This window comes from Mollisia scopiformis (assembly GCF_001500285.1).
Source record: "Mollisia scopiformis unplaced genomic scaffold LY89scaffold_4, whole genome shotgun sequence".
Lineage (NCBI taxonomy): Eukaryota > Fungi > Ascomycota > Leotiomycetes > Helotiales > Mollisiaceae > Mollisia > Mollisia scopiformis.
The window spans coordinates 530,987-550,451 of NW_017263584.1; the positions used below are offsets into that span (position 1 = coordinate 530,987).

Here is a 19,465-nt window from a genome sequence, read left to right on the forward strand (position 1 = left end):
CATTGAATCAACATCGAGTTCGAGTAAATTTGTTTCACAGGTAGCAACTAGTTTGAAGAGTGCTAGAGTGCTCTGCCAGCTAGCAGTTCTATCAGATTCAAAAGCATACCAGGACGTTTGAATATTTGATGATATTAAAGAGAGCATTTCTGTGGTTCGTAAGAAGTTACGCATTCAGCATAGTTGGTCACTATGCACTACTGAATAGTGGTTTTTACATTCCTCATGTAAACAATCGAGCAATTTTAAGCATGCAATAATGAACTATTTGCCTGAGAACATAAGAGAGCCAAATGCACCACCTTACAATACTCTGCTGATACTTTGTCCCAGGGAAATAAACCGTTAGCGTATGACTAGGGCAAGGGTTTTGATTTTGGTGCCATCACAGCAATTCTTTCCCTTGTCCTCGTAAATCCGCTAACGTTTATTTCCCCTGGGACGAAGTAGAATCTAGCACTATACTAGATCTCTTCTGTGAAATACTTGTGAAAGCCTTATGCATTGTTTCCTCAGATCAAAGATCTTCAAAGATCATCAATGATGCGGCTAGTTGGCAGGGGCGGAGACAAGTCCTACTCGCGTGGAGTAAACTTCTCCCGGGTGACCAAACAGACTCTCAGAGCCCCACAATCCACTATCTAGGCGACGTGGGGGAGAATCGATCCGCGAAAGGTACACGTAGAGGCCTGTGGATATACTTCTAGGAGAGACTCGAATTTCAAAGTCACCTCGTTACGCCTTGCTATAAGGGGGAAAGTATCGGCATTGCACGAAAGCTTGAAACAAAAATAAACATGGAAGGAAAACAAGTAACTGCCGTTGCGAGGAGCGGGAAGAAAGTGGCTCTAATGTAATTCTGGGGAAGTTTAAATGTGGACGATGTAACCTTCCACGTCAGTCCCGTCCCTTCCAGACAAAACAAACAATTTCAACAACACGGCACATGCTAAAGCGCGTGAAACGACTTTCCCCTTATTCGAGCTCTCTTATAAACAGTCTAGGTTGTCACACTAGCCACGTCTTACAAGCCACGTGAGCCAAACCTTGTATGTCTCAGTGACTTCTAAATATATATCATGGTACGAACTGTGCTACACCCGAGCCATTGTCTCGAACCTTATTCAGACGGCTTGTCTGTCGTTCAGCCACACGTCACAAAGACACAAGCCATGAATCTTCTCGCTCCCTCGCCTCCATGCTAAGAAGTCATTCGTGCTCGAGACGAGGAGCCTCAAAGACATTATGCAATTCTTCACCTTCCGGGATCTCAAAGCAGCAACCGTGCGATGTTTTGCGGTGATTGTCGTCCGATGTCTCGTCGTCCAAGTTGGTAAGGCTTACATCATGATTAAAATAAAGATCTGCGTCGTCCACCGCAAGGGCCTCTGGTTTGAGGAACACGTCTCGAGCATAGTATTCCAGAACCTTCAAGCCATGATGATGATGAATACTTGCGCAAGCGAATTACCGACCTTCAAATGCAGCCGCACACATCACCCTAATAATGATCGCTCGCAAGATCCCAAAGTTCCCAAACATCCCTCCACGGACCTTAATCGGACGATCAATATAACCTCCTTGCCTGCCAATACATACCCCCCTCCCCATCCCACATCCCCGCTTTCTTGTCTTACCAAACTATATTGCTTGACCTGCCAGCCTCCCTGCTGTTGTTGCACGAACAGCTGGACAAAACCGACCTACCACTACTAGCTCACCCAAACCCGTCACAACTCTGGATTCCGTTCGGCACGTAAACCTAAATCCCGATCCACAAACCGTCTCATTTCCTCCGAACCGGCTACCAGCCACGTATAGGAGTAGTTCCTGCCCTAGTGCCTATTCAGAAAAACCAGCCTCTCTCTGCATCAGTAAGTATGCCCACCACGTCCGTCCACTCCACAAAAAAAAGACTCGGCAGAGAAATCCCAAAAAAAAAAAAAAAAATATTTCCTTCGACGAATCCACTATGACAATCAATCACTGACAAACGCCTGACAAAACCCGTCTCGTCTAGCATGAAATCGCAATACGCCTACGTGCCGTTTGTCTGATCGCCGGAAAACACCCAGCCAGGATCTACATACACACTTAATTACCTGCCTGCTTCCCGCCTGTCAAAAAAAAATTTCCGCTTGCTCGCTCGCTGCTAAAAGAGAAGAAGGGGGGATTCCCGAGGGGGAGAACAGGTCCGTTTCAAGTGCCGCACTCCGCCTCCCCGGCCACACAGACGCATGACGAACTAAGGGTCAACCATGACATGCATGGGCCCCCCCTCCCTTCTTCTTCTTCTTCTTCCCTTCCCTTCCCTTCCCTCCCCTTCCTTTGTCCTCCTCTGTTCCCCCCATCCTGCAGGCTAGGCTGAGCTGGGCTGGGCTGGACGTACAATTTCTTCTGTCTGGAGCGTTCCTTTCCTGTCTCGGCTCCTTCCTTCCTTGCTTTACCAAGTCAGGTAAAGTACCAGATTCCCGTCGCCGCCGCCCATCGCATCCGGAAGCTGGAACGGGAAAGGGGTGTGGTGTGGTGTGGTGTGGTGTGAACGAACGGACGGACCAGGGCCCCTCACTTATTTAGGCAGGACGTTGTTAGAGGGAAGGCTTCCGTATGGATCTGGGCTGGGCCCGTCGAGAATGTCCCTCACATATTGTCTATCCATCGTTCTTGTTTCCTTTCTTTGCTTTTTTGAGGGGGTTGCACCTAGGATGTAGATTGCGCGATTATAGGTGTGCGAGATGGCATATTTCGCTCGGGGGATGATGGATCGACGGGACTTGCAAATCCCCAAGTTCAGGCCCTTGATCTGACGAGGGACGATCTGGGCTTCGCCTCATGTTGGTGGTGATGTTGGGTGAGTGCTTGCTGCTGCCGTTGATGTAGAGAAGAAGTGTTCTGGAACGTCTGGAATGCTGCAGTTCATGCGGTATGCTGTGCATAGAGCATGAAGAGATTGATGTGATGACGACGATAGGTATCGAGGTTGGAGGGAGAGGACACATGTCCTGCATCAAATCTTCGTCTTCGGCGGGTTCTAGAAAATACAAGCCATACGCACGAAAGATGAGGGTAAATAGCCACTCAATGTTTTGGGTCTAACATTTACAATATTACAAGATTGATTCCAGCAAGACTCTCCTATGTCTTTCATGCTCTCTATCCGTGCCGCCATGATGAATGCCAACGCCAAAGCCAAAATGGTCTTTCCAGACAGTATAGCAGCGCAGCCTTTTTTTTCCACCCCTCCTGTGCAATCCCATTCCCACCCATCCATTTCCATCCCTTAAAAGCCTTATGCTACAATATGTATACACAACCCAATCCAAACCCAACCCAGCCATGCAAATGTGCCTCCTCGTCTCCCAAAGTGCTCCTAAATGATGTTCGTAATACTCATACGCTCATTCCCCCTATTTCTCTCTTGACCCCGATCCGGTGCCAATCCACCTGCACTACCACCAGAACTGCCACTTCCATACCTCGAATGCACATTCGAATGAACAGGCTGCGCATAACCACCCTGCTCCCTCGCCAAAACACCAACAAAATACTCCACCCTCTCCCACCCACCCCAATCCCTCGCCTCGGCATCCGTAAGAATCGTCGTCCCTTCCCGCCCATCCCCAAGTAACGTAGCACCAATTTTTGGTCCCCCAGAAGATCCAGAACTCACACCTCCGATGTTCATCCCTGTCTCACTGCCCGTCCAAACCCAACTATTTTCCGTACTTGCTTGCAAATCGCCAGAAACGTACGCAATGAGCTCTTCGTCCATTTCTCGTTCCCCGCGGTAACCTGTACTCCCAATGAGTCCTCCTGCTCTCCTCTTCTCGATCAAGACGCCAAGGAAGAAAGCCAGATTTCGACCACACGCTACATTGACGTCTCGAAGAGCGGCGATGCTAGACGAAGCTCGGATGCAAGTTAGTGCTGCGTCGAAATGGCCACCGAAAAGGAGGAAGAGAGTACAGCGCCAAATGTGCGTACAAGTCATGGAGTTGGCTGTAGGTCCGAAGGGAGGCGTTGAAGGATTCGACGAGTTAGAAGCAGTCATTGCACGAGCTAGCAGATTCGTGGAGTCTAGAGATGCTCGGATGCACTGTTCAATAGCGTTACTGCGGATTTCTGGAGGGCAGGAAGTGGTGAGATTGTGTCGGTGAAGAATAAGACGTGCATTCATGAGATGGAAGACTGGAGCGAGCATTCTTGGATCCAAAGGTTCGTGTGCAGAAATTTGACAGGATGGTGGAAATGAAGCCATGCAGGCATTGAAGTGAGTATCAAAAGTCTGCAGTGTCGAGGGAGAAATGACGGGCGATTTGAGTGTTTTGATCAGTTGAGAAACGGCTCTTACAACGTGTATAATTGGCAGGATAAAGTTTGTGAGAGGTGCAACGCCGTTTGGAACCAGCATTCCGGCATCGTGGATGTAATGGTCGTCAATGGCAGCTGGAAGGCTTACATCGCAGTCTGCGTCTTCGATCAGGAGAGGTCGTCCGAGCTCCAAGGACATATGCCTATCCCAAACATAAATTCCCCACCATACTCGACGTCGCATTTCTCCTTCTATCATTGGCCAAGGTCCCGTTTCGTTGTGCAGACCTATATCCTGGGAAATTCTGACCGCTGAAGCTAACCACGTCCATGCAGCAGATTTGAGGTTCATCTCAGTCAGGAAAATGCTAACCAGAATAGCGGACCGTGCGTGATCAATAACAAACTCATCATTCCAGGTATCTATCAAGACTCGCGAAGTCTCAATGTACTCTTTTCCTTTGTGAGGCCGCTGAACACTTGGTTCCGAACTGAAAAGTGTGCCAACTGCTAGTACCGAAAAGAAGAGTGAACTCCACACAGGAGGCACTCCGTGCAAGCTTCCGGCTTTGTAAACAGCCTCGTATTCCTGCTCAAACGTGGGCCAATGAAGTATAGGTATTATGATGTGGACAGAAGCGTAATATGAGCTAAGAAGATGGTCGGCCAAGTGTTTCGGGGGAAGATCCGGTCGAGGTGGGTTGAAATGTGCCTGTGACCCAATTTGCCGGTAAGGTGCAGGTGGCTTGAATATCCCCCGGCCAAAATTCCGGATATTGGAGCGTACCCTCGACAGATCTTGAGGCGGTGGAGGCCGTTGTCTTCGCTTTGGATGCGAGCCGATTTCCGGGAGTTGTAGGGCAATTTGCTGAGGCCCTTCAGTGTCAACGTCCATCTGCCCTTCCCTCATACTCAGCATGGACCTCAGATGTGAGTTTTCCCTCTTGACTTGAGCAATTTGTTTCTCCAAGTCCTGCACTTGCTTGATAGATGACATGCGCCGATTTGTCTCCTTGGTGAACTGACACTTCACGTTCCGGCTGGAACATTCCGAGCAACTTGTTGTCTCTGTCGCATCACACTTAACTTTGCGTTCTCTGCAGGCATCACAACTTGGGTCTTTCCTTCTCTGCCGATAAGCCCTCTTTTGCGCTTGCATGTTCGCAGCAGACATCTGCCCTCCTGTGGCACCTGGCGTACCACTTGAAGATCCCGTGGAGGCCATTGAATCCATGCCTGGTGGTCCAGGAGATGTCGTAGCAGACCCGTAGGGATTTTGGAATGAGCTATGCCCCATAGGGAGCCCGGTTTGCATGTTCATATGCTGAGGATGTGGTCCGCTCAATGGTCGAGGAGAGGCACCCATAAGTCCTCCTTCGTATACTCCTTGTGGTCGAGGTGACGCCGCAGACGAGACAGAGGAAGAGTCGTAAGATTTCGTCGAAGGCGCTGGCGACCTTGAGTATGTATTTTGTATCGGCCCCGCCATCTTTAAAGGCCCGAAGTCGCTTCTGTTTATCCAAATGGCACTACCCGGTGGAGAGAGTCTGAGATATAGGATCGAGAGAGGCGAAGAGAGAGGTTCACAGTTCCAGCCTCATTTCACGGAGTTTTACGCACCTGCCACAGAAAATTCGGGGAGAGGATTCGAATCCGCAAGCGGAAGAATTGCAGCGAAAAGGGGATTTGGGGGCCTTGGGATTATACGATAGCCAGAAGAGATTGCGTTAGTCAGAGAATAGGATTTTCCACAAGGACTTGTTCTTTGGTATCTCTCCTAGGATCTGGGAGATCCGCGACACGCCGCCGGGTTGCAGTTTGGTGCCACCTCAGGGCTGCTAAGTTCCGATGCAAGTAGTAGTGCAGCGTGGCCTGCCTTGAAGCTTTCCCCACTCGATACCAAAGGCCCAAGGTACCAGAAGTCGGCAGCTGATCCGTACCGGAGAAAGTCAATCTGTGACAGGGAATCGATCAGCTAAGTGCACCGAGAGAGGCGCTCGTTGGTGGTGGTGTTGGAAGTGGTGGTGGAGGAGTAGGAAGAGGCTAGTTGTGGCGAGAAGAGCATATTGGTGCGGTAAAGAATGTTGAGAGGAGGAAAAATGCCGACAAGACAATGATAAGAATTTAAGTGAGGTATGACTTTGACTGGTGCGGGATGAAATAGCAGCGACGAAGGGGAGGGTATATGACGGAAGCGCAAGCATTGGCCTCCGCTTTAAGGCTGATTGGGAAATCTGGAGTAATATAATGCCAAGCAAAGCAAAGCAAGCATATGAGGCAGAGTTTCGCGAAAATATTTCTCTCTGCGCTGCGCTGTGCCCTGACGACGGCCTGGCTTGCCTTGCCTTGCTACCCGGTGAACCTTGTACGCAGGTGAGTTGCGGTGCGGTGTGCAGTAGTAGTGTTAAAGTAGCGATGGCGGTTCTCGACCCTGGCCGCCCACGCCCACCATCACTTCCTCTTTGCAGCTCAAGGGGGGAGGGGGGTGTGAGGGGGGACGGAGCATACGTCCAGGGCAACGTCAAGACGTTACGGAGCCCAGTTAGTCAGGACTGAGAGGGCAGCGGCAGAAACGAAGATTCTCCGGAACTCCTGCAAAACTTCCTTTTTGGGAGCCCGAAACAACATGCAAACTTGCAGGTGTCCTGAATGCCAACCCTATTCTGATTGCCGGGTCGGCAAAGTGACAAAGTTTGACTGTCATACGCCGGGACATGATGTGCATTGCTCCAGGAACTCGTGCGGGAAGCAGGCAGGCAAGCAACCAAGCAAGCAGCTCGGTACTGATGAGCCGCCCCGAGAGTTCAAGCAGGCAGGTGGTTGTAGGGGTTGATCATCGTCAGATAGATTAAAAGACGTACCGGGATTTTGTTTGGGCTGGAGCGTTGGATTGTTCAGTAACTGGCCACTTTGGTCACCTGCAGGTCGGTTTCGCGGGAGGAGGCGTCTAGAGGTGTTCCTGCGACGTTCACTGCATATGTACGTCTGGATTCCAGTCTGCTTCGGGGGCCTCCTGCCGAACCCTTCGGCTTGTTGATAGGACCAGCTCGTCCAGCGGATCGGAAGTATCGTTTTGGAGGAATCGAGGCAGTCTTACCAAGACGACGCGTGGTTAAGATATCGTGGGAATACCGAGATGCTGTGAGCTGGTGAGAGGCGGCTTGCTCAGCTCGAAGATGGCGAATGGAGTTTTCTGGTATGTCTCGTCTGCACGTCAGAATATGCAGCAGCACGTGTGCAATCCTGCGTGGTTGTTTTCAGAGAGCGATGGTAGTGGGTATATATCGGGACAATAGCACCTCCTCCTCCTAGCTACCTCGTAAGTCTCGCCCGACTCTGGACAGCAGGACTACAGTAGTTCGCCCTCAAGGAAATTTATTAGGCGATGCCGTCTGCAATCCTGGCTTGCGGAGGGGAACAGGTACGGGGGTTCTGGAAATAGTCGTGATTCGATAAGAGGTGGTACCTGCAACCCTTGCCAGAAGACGACTTCACCGTGGTGGACAGGGTGATGAGGAGCCAAGGTTTGTCACCAGGGGCCTTCGGAGGATGTCTCGAAGCCCATGCCGCATCCAAGATCAGCAGTGCCAGCGTCGCCGACGGTGCATGACAATGTATGCAAGGCTGCTGTGAAGTGAGCTTTCTGCTAGTCGTAGTTAGTGGTGACAGAATCCTCGCAAAGAATGTTATCCACATGGGAAAAGGAGCTGCTAATATCACTATGAGGTGCCGCTGTCTCATGCGAAGCTCATGCCGTGCTCTGTAGTAATATAGTTAGTAGTTGATTTTCTGATAGTCGGACAAGCATGTCCGCAAGACGCCTTTGCCTAATGAGGAAGTAGATAAACGTTTCCTAGTGTTTCAGGATTTTCGATTTTGCATCTTAGATAATTTTTGCTTTTTAGCTCGAGGACGGGGGTCTGGAAAGGTTTACCAGTATTGCCTCCTGAGGATCACTGGCCTAGAGGCCCAAGTGACCAGGAAGAGGAAGGTCCTGGGACCTCTAAGCGTACGGCTACGAGTACGTACTGCCGTTCGTCTACTTTGCTTACTTGTGGACTCGCTCCTGGAATGGCGTGTGGTGTGGTTGGCGGCTATGGGTATGGAGGTGGACTGGATGTCGGCTTGGTTGTTGCCGCAGCGGGAGGATTGGGACGGACTGACTTGGGGGCCTGTTTCACGAGCATACCCTGCCAGCCCGGAAGAACAGAATCATGGTTTGGAAGGCAAGTTCCGACGGGATGAGCAAATGCTGCGGCAGCGGCGAGCTGCCACATGTGTGTGGGGTGGTAGAGTTTAACAGCCAGCGTGGAGGGTCCCTACCGAATGGACAGAAAGGAGAGCATGGCCGCGGTACGGTTGGCATCCCGGAGCGCCTCGTCCAACAGGAAGGTCGATGTTCTGAAACCTTGCGGTGGCTTGCAAGTATTGCTGGAAGAGAGTTTAGGCGTTGGAGGGCTCGTTACTGGACCGGGGACTGTGAACGATCTTGCACCGCCGGCTCGCATTCGGTGACTAACTAATTCAGGCCCCCTAGACAGGACACCATCATTATTCTCACCACCACCACCACCACAACAGCGGAGTGCACTCCTCTCCCCCAAACCCCCAATAACTCCCCGTGGTAGCACAATGCCTAGCTCTCTTGCTGACTTCGTACTGACCCGCATCGCATCTTCGCAGCTCCCTGTAATTCGACTTCCAGTCTCCTCTCTGCTCCCACCACCATAAATCCTCAACCGTCGACCCGACTGCCGCGAACCAGTGAAAAGATCGGCCGCCGCCTGCAGACCGCCTGCAGCAGCGGGCCTTGCCCCAATGCAACGCTGCTTTTTATTCTGATATGATATCGATATTTGAAAACTTGCTATACCTCCTCAGGCTCAGCGCGACAGTAGTCCCTCGTCCATGTCGAACTTGGCCTTAAGCTGCCCATATCAATGGCCGGACACGAGATCACGAGATATTTCATTTGCGCCATACGCGCCAGACTCAACAGCCGACAGACTCCAGTGAGTGATGGTCGTGGATTAGAATCCACTTCGCCCGACTTTCCAAGGCCCACCTCTCCATCCCCTATTCAAGGCGTGGCACCGGGCCCAGAAAAATCTGGGGACGACACGCATGCGTGTTTAACCTATTCCATAACTACATATTCTGGATAGTGAGTCGAGAAGGCCCTTCGTTGTCTTGTATTGAGGCGCCCCAATCGAAAACAGTTAATGCCGCTGTGAGCGCTTCCACGTCCACTTTCTTGCAGTCTTCTCTTTGCATATAATTGCATGGCAAAACCCTTTCCAGTCTCGGATGAACGCTTACCGGTAAGTTCCCCAGAAAAAGTTTCGAAGGTCTGAAAGGAAACGGGCCTCTAACGCATAAGGCCGAAGTCTAGGAAGCGATCTTGTTTCAAGACCGCTGCAGAGACTAAAAGGGACATATAATACAAGAACGACGTCATTGGCACCACCCGAAGCTTTGGTCAGCATTTATAAGACGTATATCGAGAAACATATGAAAGTCTAGCACAGAACTTGCGTTGATAGACTTCCGAGCATACGTCCTGTCGAGACTGTTGGCAGGTCTGTTTGAGAGGTGACGTTGAGCGCGAATACCAAATAGCTCTTGGCGAACGTTCGTGCGGTCCGATGGTAAAGATCAGCAAGTTTCCAGATCCCCACAGACCCTTTACCTTGTCATGATAAGGTTTGTTCTACTGCGGCATCAGAACCAGGCAATGACAGCGGTCCCACTGCTAAAGGATCCAGGGAATTGTGTGCATCGGATGCTACCGCGGTCTGCTTCTGACCGGATTTTCGAGGCAGTTCGGATCTTTGCTCCTCTAATCAATCGCATAGCTAAATCCCAGGACGCACGAGCAAGCTCGTTCAGAACTCTGTGCGGAACATTTCTTCGGAAGTCTGCGGCCGCATGAAAGTTTCCTGTTGACCATAATAAAATGTTGCTGATCACTTGTCTAGTCTTTTTCTCCATAACATAACCGCACAGATATTCCCTTCCTATCTACACGAAAGAGGGGCCAGCACGATTCAGCCCGTTGGTAAATGCAACCTAGGAGGTGGTCACAAAAGCGGAAGCCAGAAGTGAAGCCGAAAGTTTGCTTGTTCCGCGGCGGGCGCGGGTAGCAGAAATGTCGTGATGATCCCCTCAAAAGGAATGTGTTAAACTCAACCAGATCTAGATACCACCTTGTGATTACACGTGGAGCCCTGAGCAAGATTCCTCCCGTCCCAGTTGATCCTTCTGCAGTCGCCAGCAATGACTCGTCGAGCTCGTCAGTTCTAGAGCCCGAATGCTTGAAATGTAACGCTGAAGTGAAGATCTAGTTTCTTCACGGGAAGTCACTCCCAATTGAGATTATGGCCGTCACTTTCGGCGATAACCTGACTTGAGTACTTTGCTCACACTTTGAAACCGTAGAACGCTTGTTCAGCTACCGGCCAGAAGGCACTTGGCAAATTGCACAGCGTCAATTGGTCTATGGACTACCGTCTGCTATGGAGCCTGCACGACGCTGGTTCTTGAGAAGCTTCTTTGGGACCGTCGTTTTCCACCAGGCCGTTAGAAAGGTCAGACGCCGACATGGTGAGGATCCTCCTGCTGGGTTCTCTCTCAGCTTAGCTTTTTTTCCAGCGTGGCCCTACAATCCTAGCAGCACCGCCAAAGCCCAGCAGCACCAGCACTTTGGGCTGGGGACAGTGGGTGGACCGTGTGAGGCTCCTGGCATGGCCTGCCTTGCCTTGGGCGTGGCGGGAAGAATTACCGAACAAGAGGTAACCCGGGAGGTGGAAAAGCTGGCGTCGTGGAAATTTGATGGTGCGCAGTGCGCTGCAGAGCAGATCCATGGGCCACCAGGAAAGTCCCAGCACTTCAGCACCCGCTTCAGCACCCACCCAGCACTAGCAAACGTCACAAAATTGACGCTGGGTGTGATAGGGCTCTGAACGGACGATCATCTCCACTGCACTCACGATGGCCAGCGGGATACCCGCAGCTCGGTCTGAAACGGGATGACAGGTCATTTCCCACGCTGGTGGGCAGATGAGATCTCGAGAGAGGGGCCCGAGGAACCTGTCAGTCATTTTACTCTCCGCCCGAGTCCGAACAGAACATGGATTTGTCCCCTTTGTCTGCTGCAGATTGCAGATTGCAGATTATTGCAGCACAGCCACAAACAGATAGTGCCAGCAGGGAATCGCTGTTCCTGCTTGGCAGGATGGACGCAGTGCTCCCGAATGGAACGCCTCGATGATGATGATCTCCAGAACAGAGTTTGAACGGTGTGTTTCCCTCGTCTCCTCCTCGGGGAATGGGACCGAATTGGACCTGGCACGACGATGCTCCGGTTTCGAGGTCCAGCAGCGTCGTATCGAGAACATTACACTCCCGAATTTCCACGTCGTCCTCGCCCATGTTGAGGCTCAGTATCAATATGTCTGAGTACCTTGCTCTTAACGCCATCGAATCTGGATCTGGCCCTGGATTCCGAGGTTGCCAAACGGCAGCAACTCGCTGCCCTAAGACACAACATGGTGAGTGACCGAGTTGCATGTACAGGTACAGGACCCTTCGAAACATGCGGAAATCCTCCTCCTGCAAATCCGATTCGCAAACATTTCCTCAACTGCGTCGGGGAGCGCACCAAAAGGGACAGTACACCTACTTTATGAAGCTACCAAAGCTTATCTGCATGAAGCAAGCTCGTGGCAGCAATGAGACGGCTCAAATAAAGCCGCCGTGACACAAGATGAGGTTGCTACCCGCAATCTAAGACATTATTGATATTCCTGTGCGACGGGTGTCTGCGATGACCGCGACGACTGTGTGATGAGCGCGTCGGGGCATTGCTTTTGGGCTTCTTGTCTTCTTTGCTGTGCATTTTCGTGTCTGTGTTCGAAATGCGATGTTCGTGCTTCCGTACGAACCGCAAAAGAAATACGAAATAATGGCATTCAATTGTCTTCAAGGATGTTCCATCGAGTTCGTTGACGAGGCATTTCGGAAGGCGCCGAGGTGCTGAAGGAAGCTTGCTACACCGCCCGAAGGGGCAGAATACTTTCCACAATTTTTTCCTAATTGAATTTGGGACCATCGCAGAGATTTCCATTCGATGACAAACCGAAAACGTCTCCTAAAGGAGGCATAGTATTCGCCTCGAAGTGAAGTATATCTTTTATGAGCTACTGCTCGTCTATATTCCTTTTCTCATCCCTTCTCCCGCTTCCAAGTTCCACGAGCAAAAAAGGAACATTCTGCTTGGAGGACTCAGTGACACGAAGATCCAGAAGTCAGTGAGACAAGACCACTGAGGTGTAGGAAACCTAATTCAGACGTCGAATAGTTTTCGATCTCCGGCATTGCCCCTCTCTGCGACGGAGAAGCTTACACGAAGACTGCACTTCTGCTCACTCGAACCCAACCCTCACTTCGCTGTCCGCCCCTCAACTCAAGCCTCACCTTCAAGATGTGCAAATCCGCCCACCACCAATTCTTGCACGATATGCCAAAATGCGAACACCATCTGCACATCGAAGGCTCCCTCTCACCGACCCTTCTCTCCTCCCTCGCCGCTAAGAACTCCATCTCTCTGCCAGACTCCTCAGTCGATCCCTCCTTCGCCTCTCCCACAGCCCTCGAACAACGATACGAGAACTTCACTTCCCTCGATGATTTCCTCCACTATTACTTCATCGGGATGTCCGTCCTGCTCCACGCTTCAGATTTCGAATCTCTAGCCTACGAGTACTTTACTCGCGCACACGCTGATGGGGTCCACCATGCTGAGATATTTTTCGATCCTCAGGCGCATACTTCGAGGGGGGTATCCTATGGAGTTGTAGTGGAAGGACTTGTTGCTGCGCAAAAGAAAGCAGAGAAAAACTTTGGGATCAGTTCGAAATTGATATTATGCTTCCTGCGACATTTACCCGCGAGTCACGCTGGAGAGACGTATACTGAAGCTGAGGCATTGGGACATTTCTCCGATGGGACAGTGGTAGGCATTGGACTCGATAGCAGCGAGGTCGGTTTCCCACCAGAGATCTTCAGAGAAGTCTATGACGCGGCTGGGAAGACGACTTTGAGAAGGACAGCACATGCTGGAGAGGAGGGAGACCATACATATATCTCACGAGCGCTGGATCTCTGCAATACAGAGCGAATCGACCATGGTATCCGACTAGTTGACAACGAGGAGCTGCTCAAGAGAGTAGCGAGCGAGAAGATCTTGGTCACCATGTGCCCGTTGAGTAACGTCCGGCTGAGATGTGTGACGAAAGTTGCGGATCTACCAGTCAGGAAATTCCTGGATGAAGGAGTGAGGTTCAGTATCAACAGTGATGATCCTGCTTATTTCGGAGGGTACATACTTGATAACTATTGCGCCGTGCAAGAAGCGTTCAAATTGAGCCTCGTGGATTGGAGGTTTATTGCGGTCGCTGCTATTGAGGGGAGTTGGTGTGATGAGGAGAGGAAGAAGACTTTGTTGGCAAAGGTTGATGACTGGGCGGAGAAACATAAGAGCATGGCTTGAATCTCAGCTACGGCAAGGGGTAGTAATACATGAAGAACAGGTGGCAAGAAAGTTTATGGCCCCATATTGTAGAAGTGTATCTATTGACAAACATACCCATCAAAGCACGGACGCTTTGCTGTACTCTAGTCACCTGTTAGAATACTTAGAATCGAAGAATTTTTACAGTAATACCATTAATTGCATGTGTCTAAGACAGAGTGTAGGAATCTGAAACATCATGTAGGACAGATTCTTTGAACCATCCAGCTCTATTCCAGGAAGTGGCACTGTAATCGTGTTAAACAGCACGTCTTAATGCCATCCTAATTACTGAAGGAAGACAAGCCCAACCTTGCAAACATCCTGATTCAAGAAAGACTGATTCACTCACCATACTCCAATAACCCAAGTGTTCCACAGTGATCCACATAACCCACCCTCTGTCCGTGATTCAAGCTCCGGGAATCACCTCCATCAAACCCCACATCTTTTCCATTTAATCCACTCCAAACAAACAAACAACATATCCTTCTTCCCAACCAAATAAGGAATTCACAACTCAATGTGCCTCTTCCACCCCAAAGCCCCTGATTCTCCTGAGCTTCCTGCACGACCAGCTAAACCCCATCCTCCATCTCCAAAAAGATACCATTATCCACGTCCACGGCCACTTTCAAAAGGGAAAGTACTAGTCTGTCCTAGCATCGATACTAGCGAAGCTATCGATCCACAGACCCCCGAAATATAACAAGAGTCTTCTAAGATCTAGTTTCTGTGCTTGAAGCTGGGGCGACTATCTTCTCTTCTCAGTTCCTTCAATCGACGGGGCAGCAAGGTCAAAAAGTTGCCTTATTCATACAGCAACGGAGCTGCGCACGAGTCGAGTCGTATACGAATTCATGTTAGCCAGAAAGAAAATGCTGGTTGAAGAGGGTGAGTGGAGGCAGGCTCACGAGCAGTCTTTCAGTCACTGTCCCTTTTCTGAAAAAGCGGGAGGTTGATGAGGAGCTACTAGGTAAGCTAGAGATATTTTGAGCCTCGGATAGGTATGATACGACAAAGTGAGGGGAGCATTTTGGTACGGACTTGGTGTTTGGGGAGAGCGGGTTTGAGGAGGGTTGTTATCGAACGTCCGTCAATGAAGGGGTTCTAACTTCTGAGGAGAAGGCCAAACATTACCTACACCACAATAAAAGACCCCATGACTGAATTTATGTATTGCTGAGTTGCGCATTCATCGTTTGGGAAAGCGAAGCTTTACAAGTGATGCGTCCAAGTGGTGGTCTTCCTCTGTCTTCCAGCGAGCGTCCAGAGTCCAAGACACTACCAATATTTTTCTTGTACAATTAAAAGCGTCCAAATATGAGGAATCACTCACCGCGATCTATTTCAGGAGACTCAGAGCCATATTTCGGATACACTGCTTTCATGTTCTTACAAATCGTGTAACTACAGCGGCGCGCCGCAATTGGCCCGCGAAGCGAAGCCCCTGAATTCGCCCGGTACCTCACTTGGACATTGAGAAGATGCGCTCTGAGGAGACACACCAAAAAGATCTATTGTAAAGTACTCAGATAGTAAGAGAATAGATGTGCAGGCGTGAACGATACTTAGCCATGCAGACTTTTACAATGTGGGGTTGGCATATTTACATATTTTCCTCTGAATGGCTAGCTTAGAGTGTTGTGATGTCTATATACTTCAATTCTTACTATAATTTATTGGATGTCATAGTAAATCCAAGGCCTTGAAAAGCTTTCCTGTCATATGTTTCATATGCTCCTTAGCTAAACTATCTTTGTTTTAACAAAGTAGAGGGAGTACATTTCTTGAAAGACTTTGCGCTTATTCACTGCACTAATTCGAAATGACAGTGTGATTCAATGATATGCGAGAAAGATTCAGCGCCTAAGACACAAATATGCTACATAGGTGCTATGCATCTGGGTGTAATGTAGGACTTTATGTAAATCAGAATATAATTTACGAAGAGCGGTCCTATTACCTATTGCGCGTCTCTAAGTATCTTGAGACTTAGAGGGGACATATGTCAAATAGGCATTTACAGCACGTGAAGGCACATGAGAAATAGTTTAACGTGACATTACGAGTTATGGATGTGAATGTTCAGTTACTCATTTCATTAAGTTATCTCTCCTCTCCCACGCACTTCGTCTTTACACGACCATCAAAAGTATTTCAGCACAATACCACCGAACAAAACCATTTCCACCCATAAACAAGATGGAACCACGGCCCACCGCGGGATCAAGTTTGGCAGAGCGCAGACGCAGAACTAGCTTTCAACTTCCGGAATTTCATGCAGTGAATCGAAGTTGGACTGAGTTCTCTGCCAATGTCCAGCAGCATGTTGCAGCCGGTACACCCACCAAACTTCCTGACAATGTCAACTCTCCTGTCAGTACTCCTGATGCTTTTAAGCATCTACAGCAGCACCGAAAATATCTGAGTGGGGACCACTCTACTAAAGAGTCCGACATTGAGCAGTATATTCGAAGTTCGAGAACGCAACGGACATTAAACGGGAATCAAAGTTCTCGCGGCATTGGGCATTTTCTTCTAAGTTCAGGATCGCCACCGTTATTTAGCGGGAATCAAAATTCTCACAACATCGGACATCACCTTCGAAGTTCGGGAACGCAACCGCTATTTAACGGGGGTCAAAGTTCTCACAACATTGTTCCATATTCCGCAAAAGCTACTTCTATGCCAACAATGTCCAATCTCCGAGCACGCTGGGAGATGCAGGGAACACTTGGTGAGCCGATATCGAAAATACTACCATGACTTCCCTTCTAACAAGTACTTAGATTCAACGCCAGAAAGCAACATGTCAGACTTGACTAGCACAACACAACCTCGCCTCGAAGCGAATCACACTCAAGAGGATTCCGTGATCATGGACCAACCGCCTGCGAAGCGAAGACGCACTACAAAGGCTAGTGAGAAGAAGCCTCCAAAGCCAAAGGCGGAGAAGAATCCCAAGCCTCCAAAGACACCTAAGGCGCCTACGCCAAAGACTCCAAAGACTCCCAAAACCCCCAAGACTCCTACAAATCCTACTCAAACAAAGATGAAGAAAGCCAAGACATCCAAAGTCGACGTCCACGAAGACGATGGAGCTATTGGTGAAATCAGCGGCAATATGCAAGGACAAGACGTGGCTGCGGAAGCAGGCTCGAACGTGCCGTCTACCTCACGCAACGGTGGCCTGAATCAAGAGATATACGCTGCGCTGAATAGCCAGTATCAAGATGAGATGGGGGATGACGGACTTGCTGACGATGGTATGAGATGTTCTGCTTATTTCAGTCGTCACTTTCTCTTTCCCCAACTTACTACAAGCTTCACTTCACGTGAACACGTGGATAATTACGTTTGGGCTCTCTTTTTGGATATACTATTCTTGCAAGATTCACGTACTAACATGGTCAATGCTCTTTACAGGTCCATCCCTCCTCAATTTGCTATCTTATTCTAAGACCGGAGAGCTACAATACACCTACAAGACTGATGACCCTGAGCTCATGCTCCGAGAATATCAACGCATGAATACCGAGGTTGCCTCTCAACATGCAAACATGCCATCGCTACAGGGCTCTCATGATCAATCAGATCTGTTGCCTCCAATTCCGGATGTGTGCTTTCCTCAGCCAAGCTTCAACTACCAAGTCTCATCATCACCAATGCAAGGGAACAACAGCTATGAACAGCAAAGCTTCAAGGAGGGTACTTTGACACCCCAAATGCAAGGGAATAGTGTCTGCCCGAAACAAAACAATGGCACAGGACATCAAACAAATCATGGAAATGGTCAACTACGCACACCTCAAATGAGCCAGAACTTTAACCAATCTCCGAGACACTACGCCAGCATGATCATAGCATCCTCGATGCCAAGGAGCACCAACAACAACAGTTCATTCAACTCTCCATCTATGGAACAGCCAGGCCCATCCACTTTCGATCCCAGTGTCTTCTTCGATCACTCGAATCTTCGGTCCATGAACACTTACTTCTCACCCAATACGGTAAGTGACCCTTTCGGAGCATGATCTTTGAGATGTTATCTAATATACTATACTGGCATGAAATATACTAATGCAATGCTTTTGTAGGGCCCTTTCAATAAATATCCCCCCAACTATAACATGGATCATATGATCGGTTACTCCAACCAGGTCAACATAGCCCCAATGAATGACTATACTGCCATTGACAATGGTTTTCAAATGGCTCCTGGTAATGCTCGACCAAGCTTGGCCCCTGGATCAGTCACTGCAAGCAATGGGAACTTCATGAGAAATCAACAAGCAAGACTGGCGACCAACTATAGCAATCTGGACCGCGCCCACCAGATAGGTGGCCGTCCACGACCAAGACAGAATCACAACCTTGCCAATCCAGATAACATGAATCGGATGATTGGTCTACCTCCATCTGCTCCTATGCCCGGCAACTTGGGAAACGGAAATCAAATGCACAATGGTGTTTATCAACAAAGATCGACTTCTGCTTTCGATGATATGGGCAACTCTACGCACATGACTGGAGACATGCAAACTCGTCCATCTGCCACCTCAGAGAACATGGAAGATACCAAGCAGATGAATGATAGCTTACTACAACGACTTGCTACTGCGTTTGAGACCAACATCAATCAGTCTGGTAGCATTCAACAAGAACCGACATCTGAGCTTGCTGCCACGAACTTCGACATGACGATCTTACCAGAATCAGGTCTCGACAATGATCCCTTCGGAGATGCTGCCGCACTTCGCTCACTTGGCTTGGACCCAGATGCATTTATCATGCAAGACGGTATCCCAGACTTCTTGCTAAACCCGACAATGACCAGCCTCGATGCTACTGTCGTTCCGACCCACAATGTTGCTCCATCGCCATCTGTTGCTGGGTTCGACATTACTATCAAGCCAGGAGACTCCCTTGAAGTACAGACATTGAAGCGTATGTTGGCAGAGGCTCTGGGGTCCAACAATCACAATTACCAACCACAAGACTTCACTGTCCCACAACAAGACTCAACTCAATCTGCGGACCACCCAACTCAACAATTTACTCTACCAATATCAGACAACAAACTCCTCGAAGAACTCCTCAACACCACCTCAAACCTACAAGAACTCAATCAAATCACTCCCCTCGACCTAACAGGCTTCGTCACTCCCGGCATGCCAGACCCCTTCTTCGACGAATTTCGAGCCGCTGGAATCGAATTCGACGAAACCCTTGCATCAACCCTCGAACCCCCCGGATCACTCAACTAGGCCGAAAACCAGTTGACATGTACGAATAACGAAGAAAAGTTTTTCCTTTCACTTTCATGCATGGCTTTCTAATTGCGTTGTTATTGAGGATGCGAAGACGGTGCGGTTCTGAATGGTAAGATAGAGCGATTATTGCGTTGCGTTATTAGCCTTCTGAATGGATCAAGACATTCAAAAAGCCAAAAAAAAATGAATATTTATTACTTCCATCTTGTCGTGATTCACATGATTTCGTGTCGAGTCCAGGTAGTATATAAACAACCAGGATGATCTCCTTCTTAAAATTAACGTCAAGCAACTCTACGAGCCAAAC

General features: G+C 49.4%; 6 protein-coding genes across 6 annotated transcripts; 5 read left to right on the top strand and 1 right to left on the bottom strand.

Moving 5' to 3' along the window:
* The first annotated feature begins 973 nt into the window (after window positions 1-973).
* Window positions 974-1,781, top strand: LY89DRAFT_381320 (uncharacterized protein). The gene has a single exon (XM_018207134.1). It carries the CDS (start codon window positions 1,246-1,248, stop codon window positions 1,714-1,716), a length of 471 nt encoding a protein of 156 aa, XP_018076064.1. The 5' UTR covers window positions 974-1,245; the 3' UTR covers window positions 1,717-1,781.
* A 1,221-nt stretch (window positions 1,782-3,002) lies between these two features.
* Window positions 3,003-6,179, bottom strand: LY89DRAFT_381470 (uncharacterized protein). Its single transcript, XM_018207136.1, has one exon. It carries the CDS (start codon window positions 5,798-5,800, stop codon window positions 3,371-3,373), a length of 2,430 nt encoding a protein of 809 aa, XP_018076065.1. The 5' UTR covers window positions 5,801-6,179; the 3' UTR covers window positions 3,003-3,370.
* Window positions 6,180-9,210: 3,031 nt separating this feature from the next.
* Window positions 9,211-9,610, top strand: LY89DRAFT_681135 (uncharacterized protein). The gene has a single exon (XM_018214212.1). It carries the CDS (start codon window positions 9,252-9,254, stop codon window positions 9,474-9,476), a length of 225 nt encoding a protein of 74 aa, XP_018076066.1. The 5' UTR covers window positions 9,211-9,251; the 3' UTR covers window positions 9,477-9,610.
* A 977-nt stretch (window positions 9,611-10,587) lies between these two features.
* On the top strand, window positions 10,588-11,769 carry LY89DRAFT_664886 (uncharacterized protein; the record flags this gene model as incomplete). The annotated part of the gene is made up of 4 exons (XM_018212809.1): window positions 10,588-10,603; window positions 10,750-11,256; window positions 11,347-11,402; window positions 11,512-11,769. 4 exons carry the CDS (start codon window positions 10,588-10,590, stop codon window positions 11,767-11,769), a joined length of 837 nt encoding a protein of 278 aa, XP_018076067.1.
* Window positions 11,770-12,614: 845 nt separating this feature from the next.
* On the top strand, window positions 12,615-14,038 carry LY89DRAFT_381339 (adenosine deaminase). The gene has a single exon (XM_018207135.1). The coding sequence runs from the start codon at window positions 12,794-12,796 to the stop codon at window positions 13,859-13,861; it is 1,068 nt and encodes a 355-aa protein (XP_018076068.1). The 5' UTR covers window positions 12,615-12,793; the 3' UTR covers window positions 13,862-14,038.
* A 2,049-nt stretch (window positions 14,039-16,087) lies between these two features.
* On the top strand, window positions 16,088-19,319 carry LY89DRAFT_767874 (uncharacterized protein; the record flags this gene model as incomplete). The annotated part of the gene is made up of 4 exons (XM_018221766.1): window positions 16,088-16,622; window positions 16,675-17,151; window positions 17,312-17,895; window positions 17,983-19,319. The coding sequence occupies 4 exons, from the start codon at window positions 16,088-16,090 to the stop codon at window positions 19,150-19,152; spliced, it is 2,766 nt and encodes a 921-aa protein (XP_018076069.1). The 3' UTR covers window positions 19,153-19,319.
* Window positions 19,320-19,465: the final 146 nt, after the last annotated feature.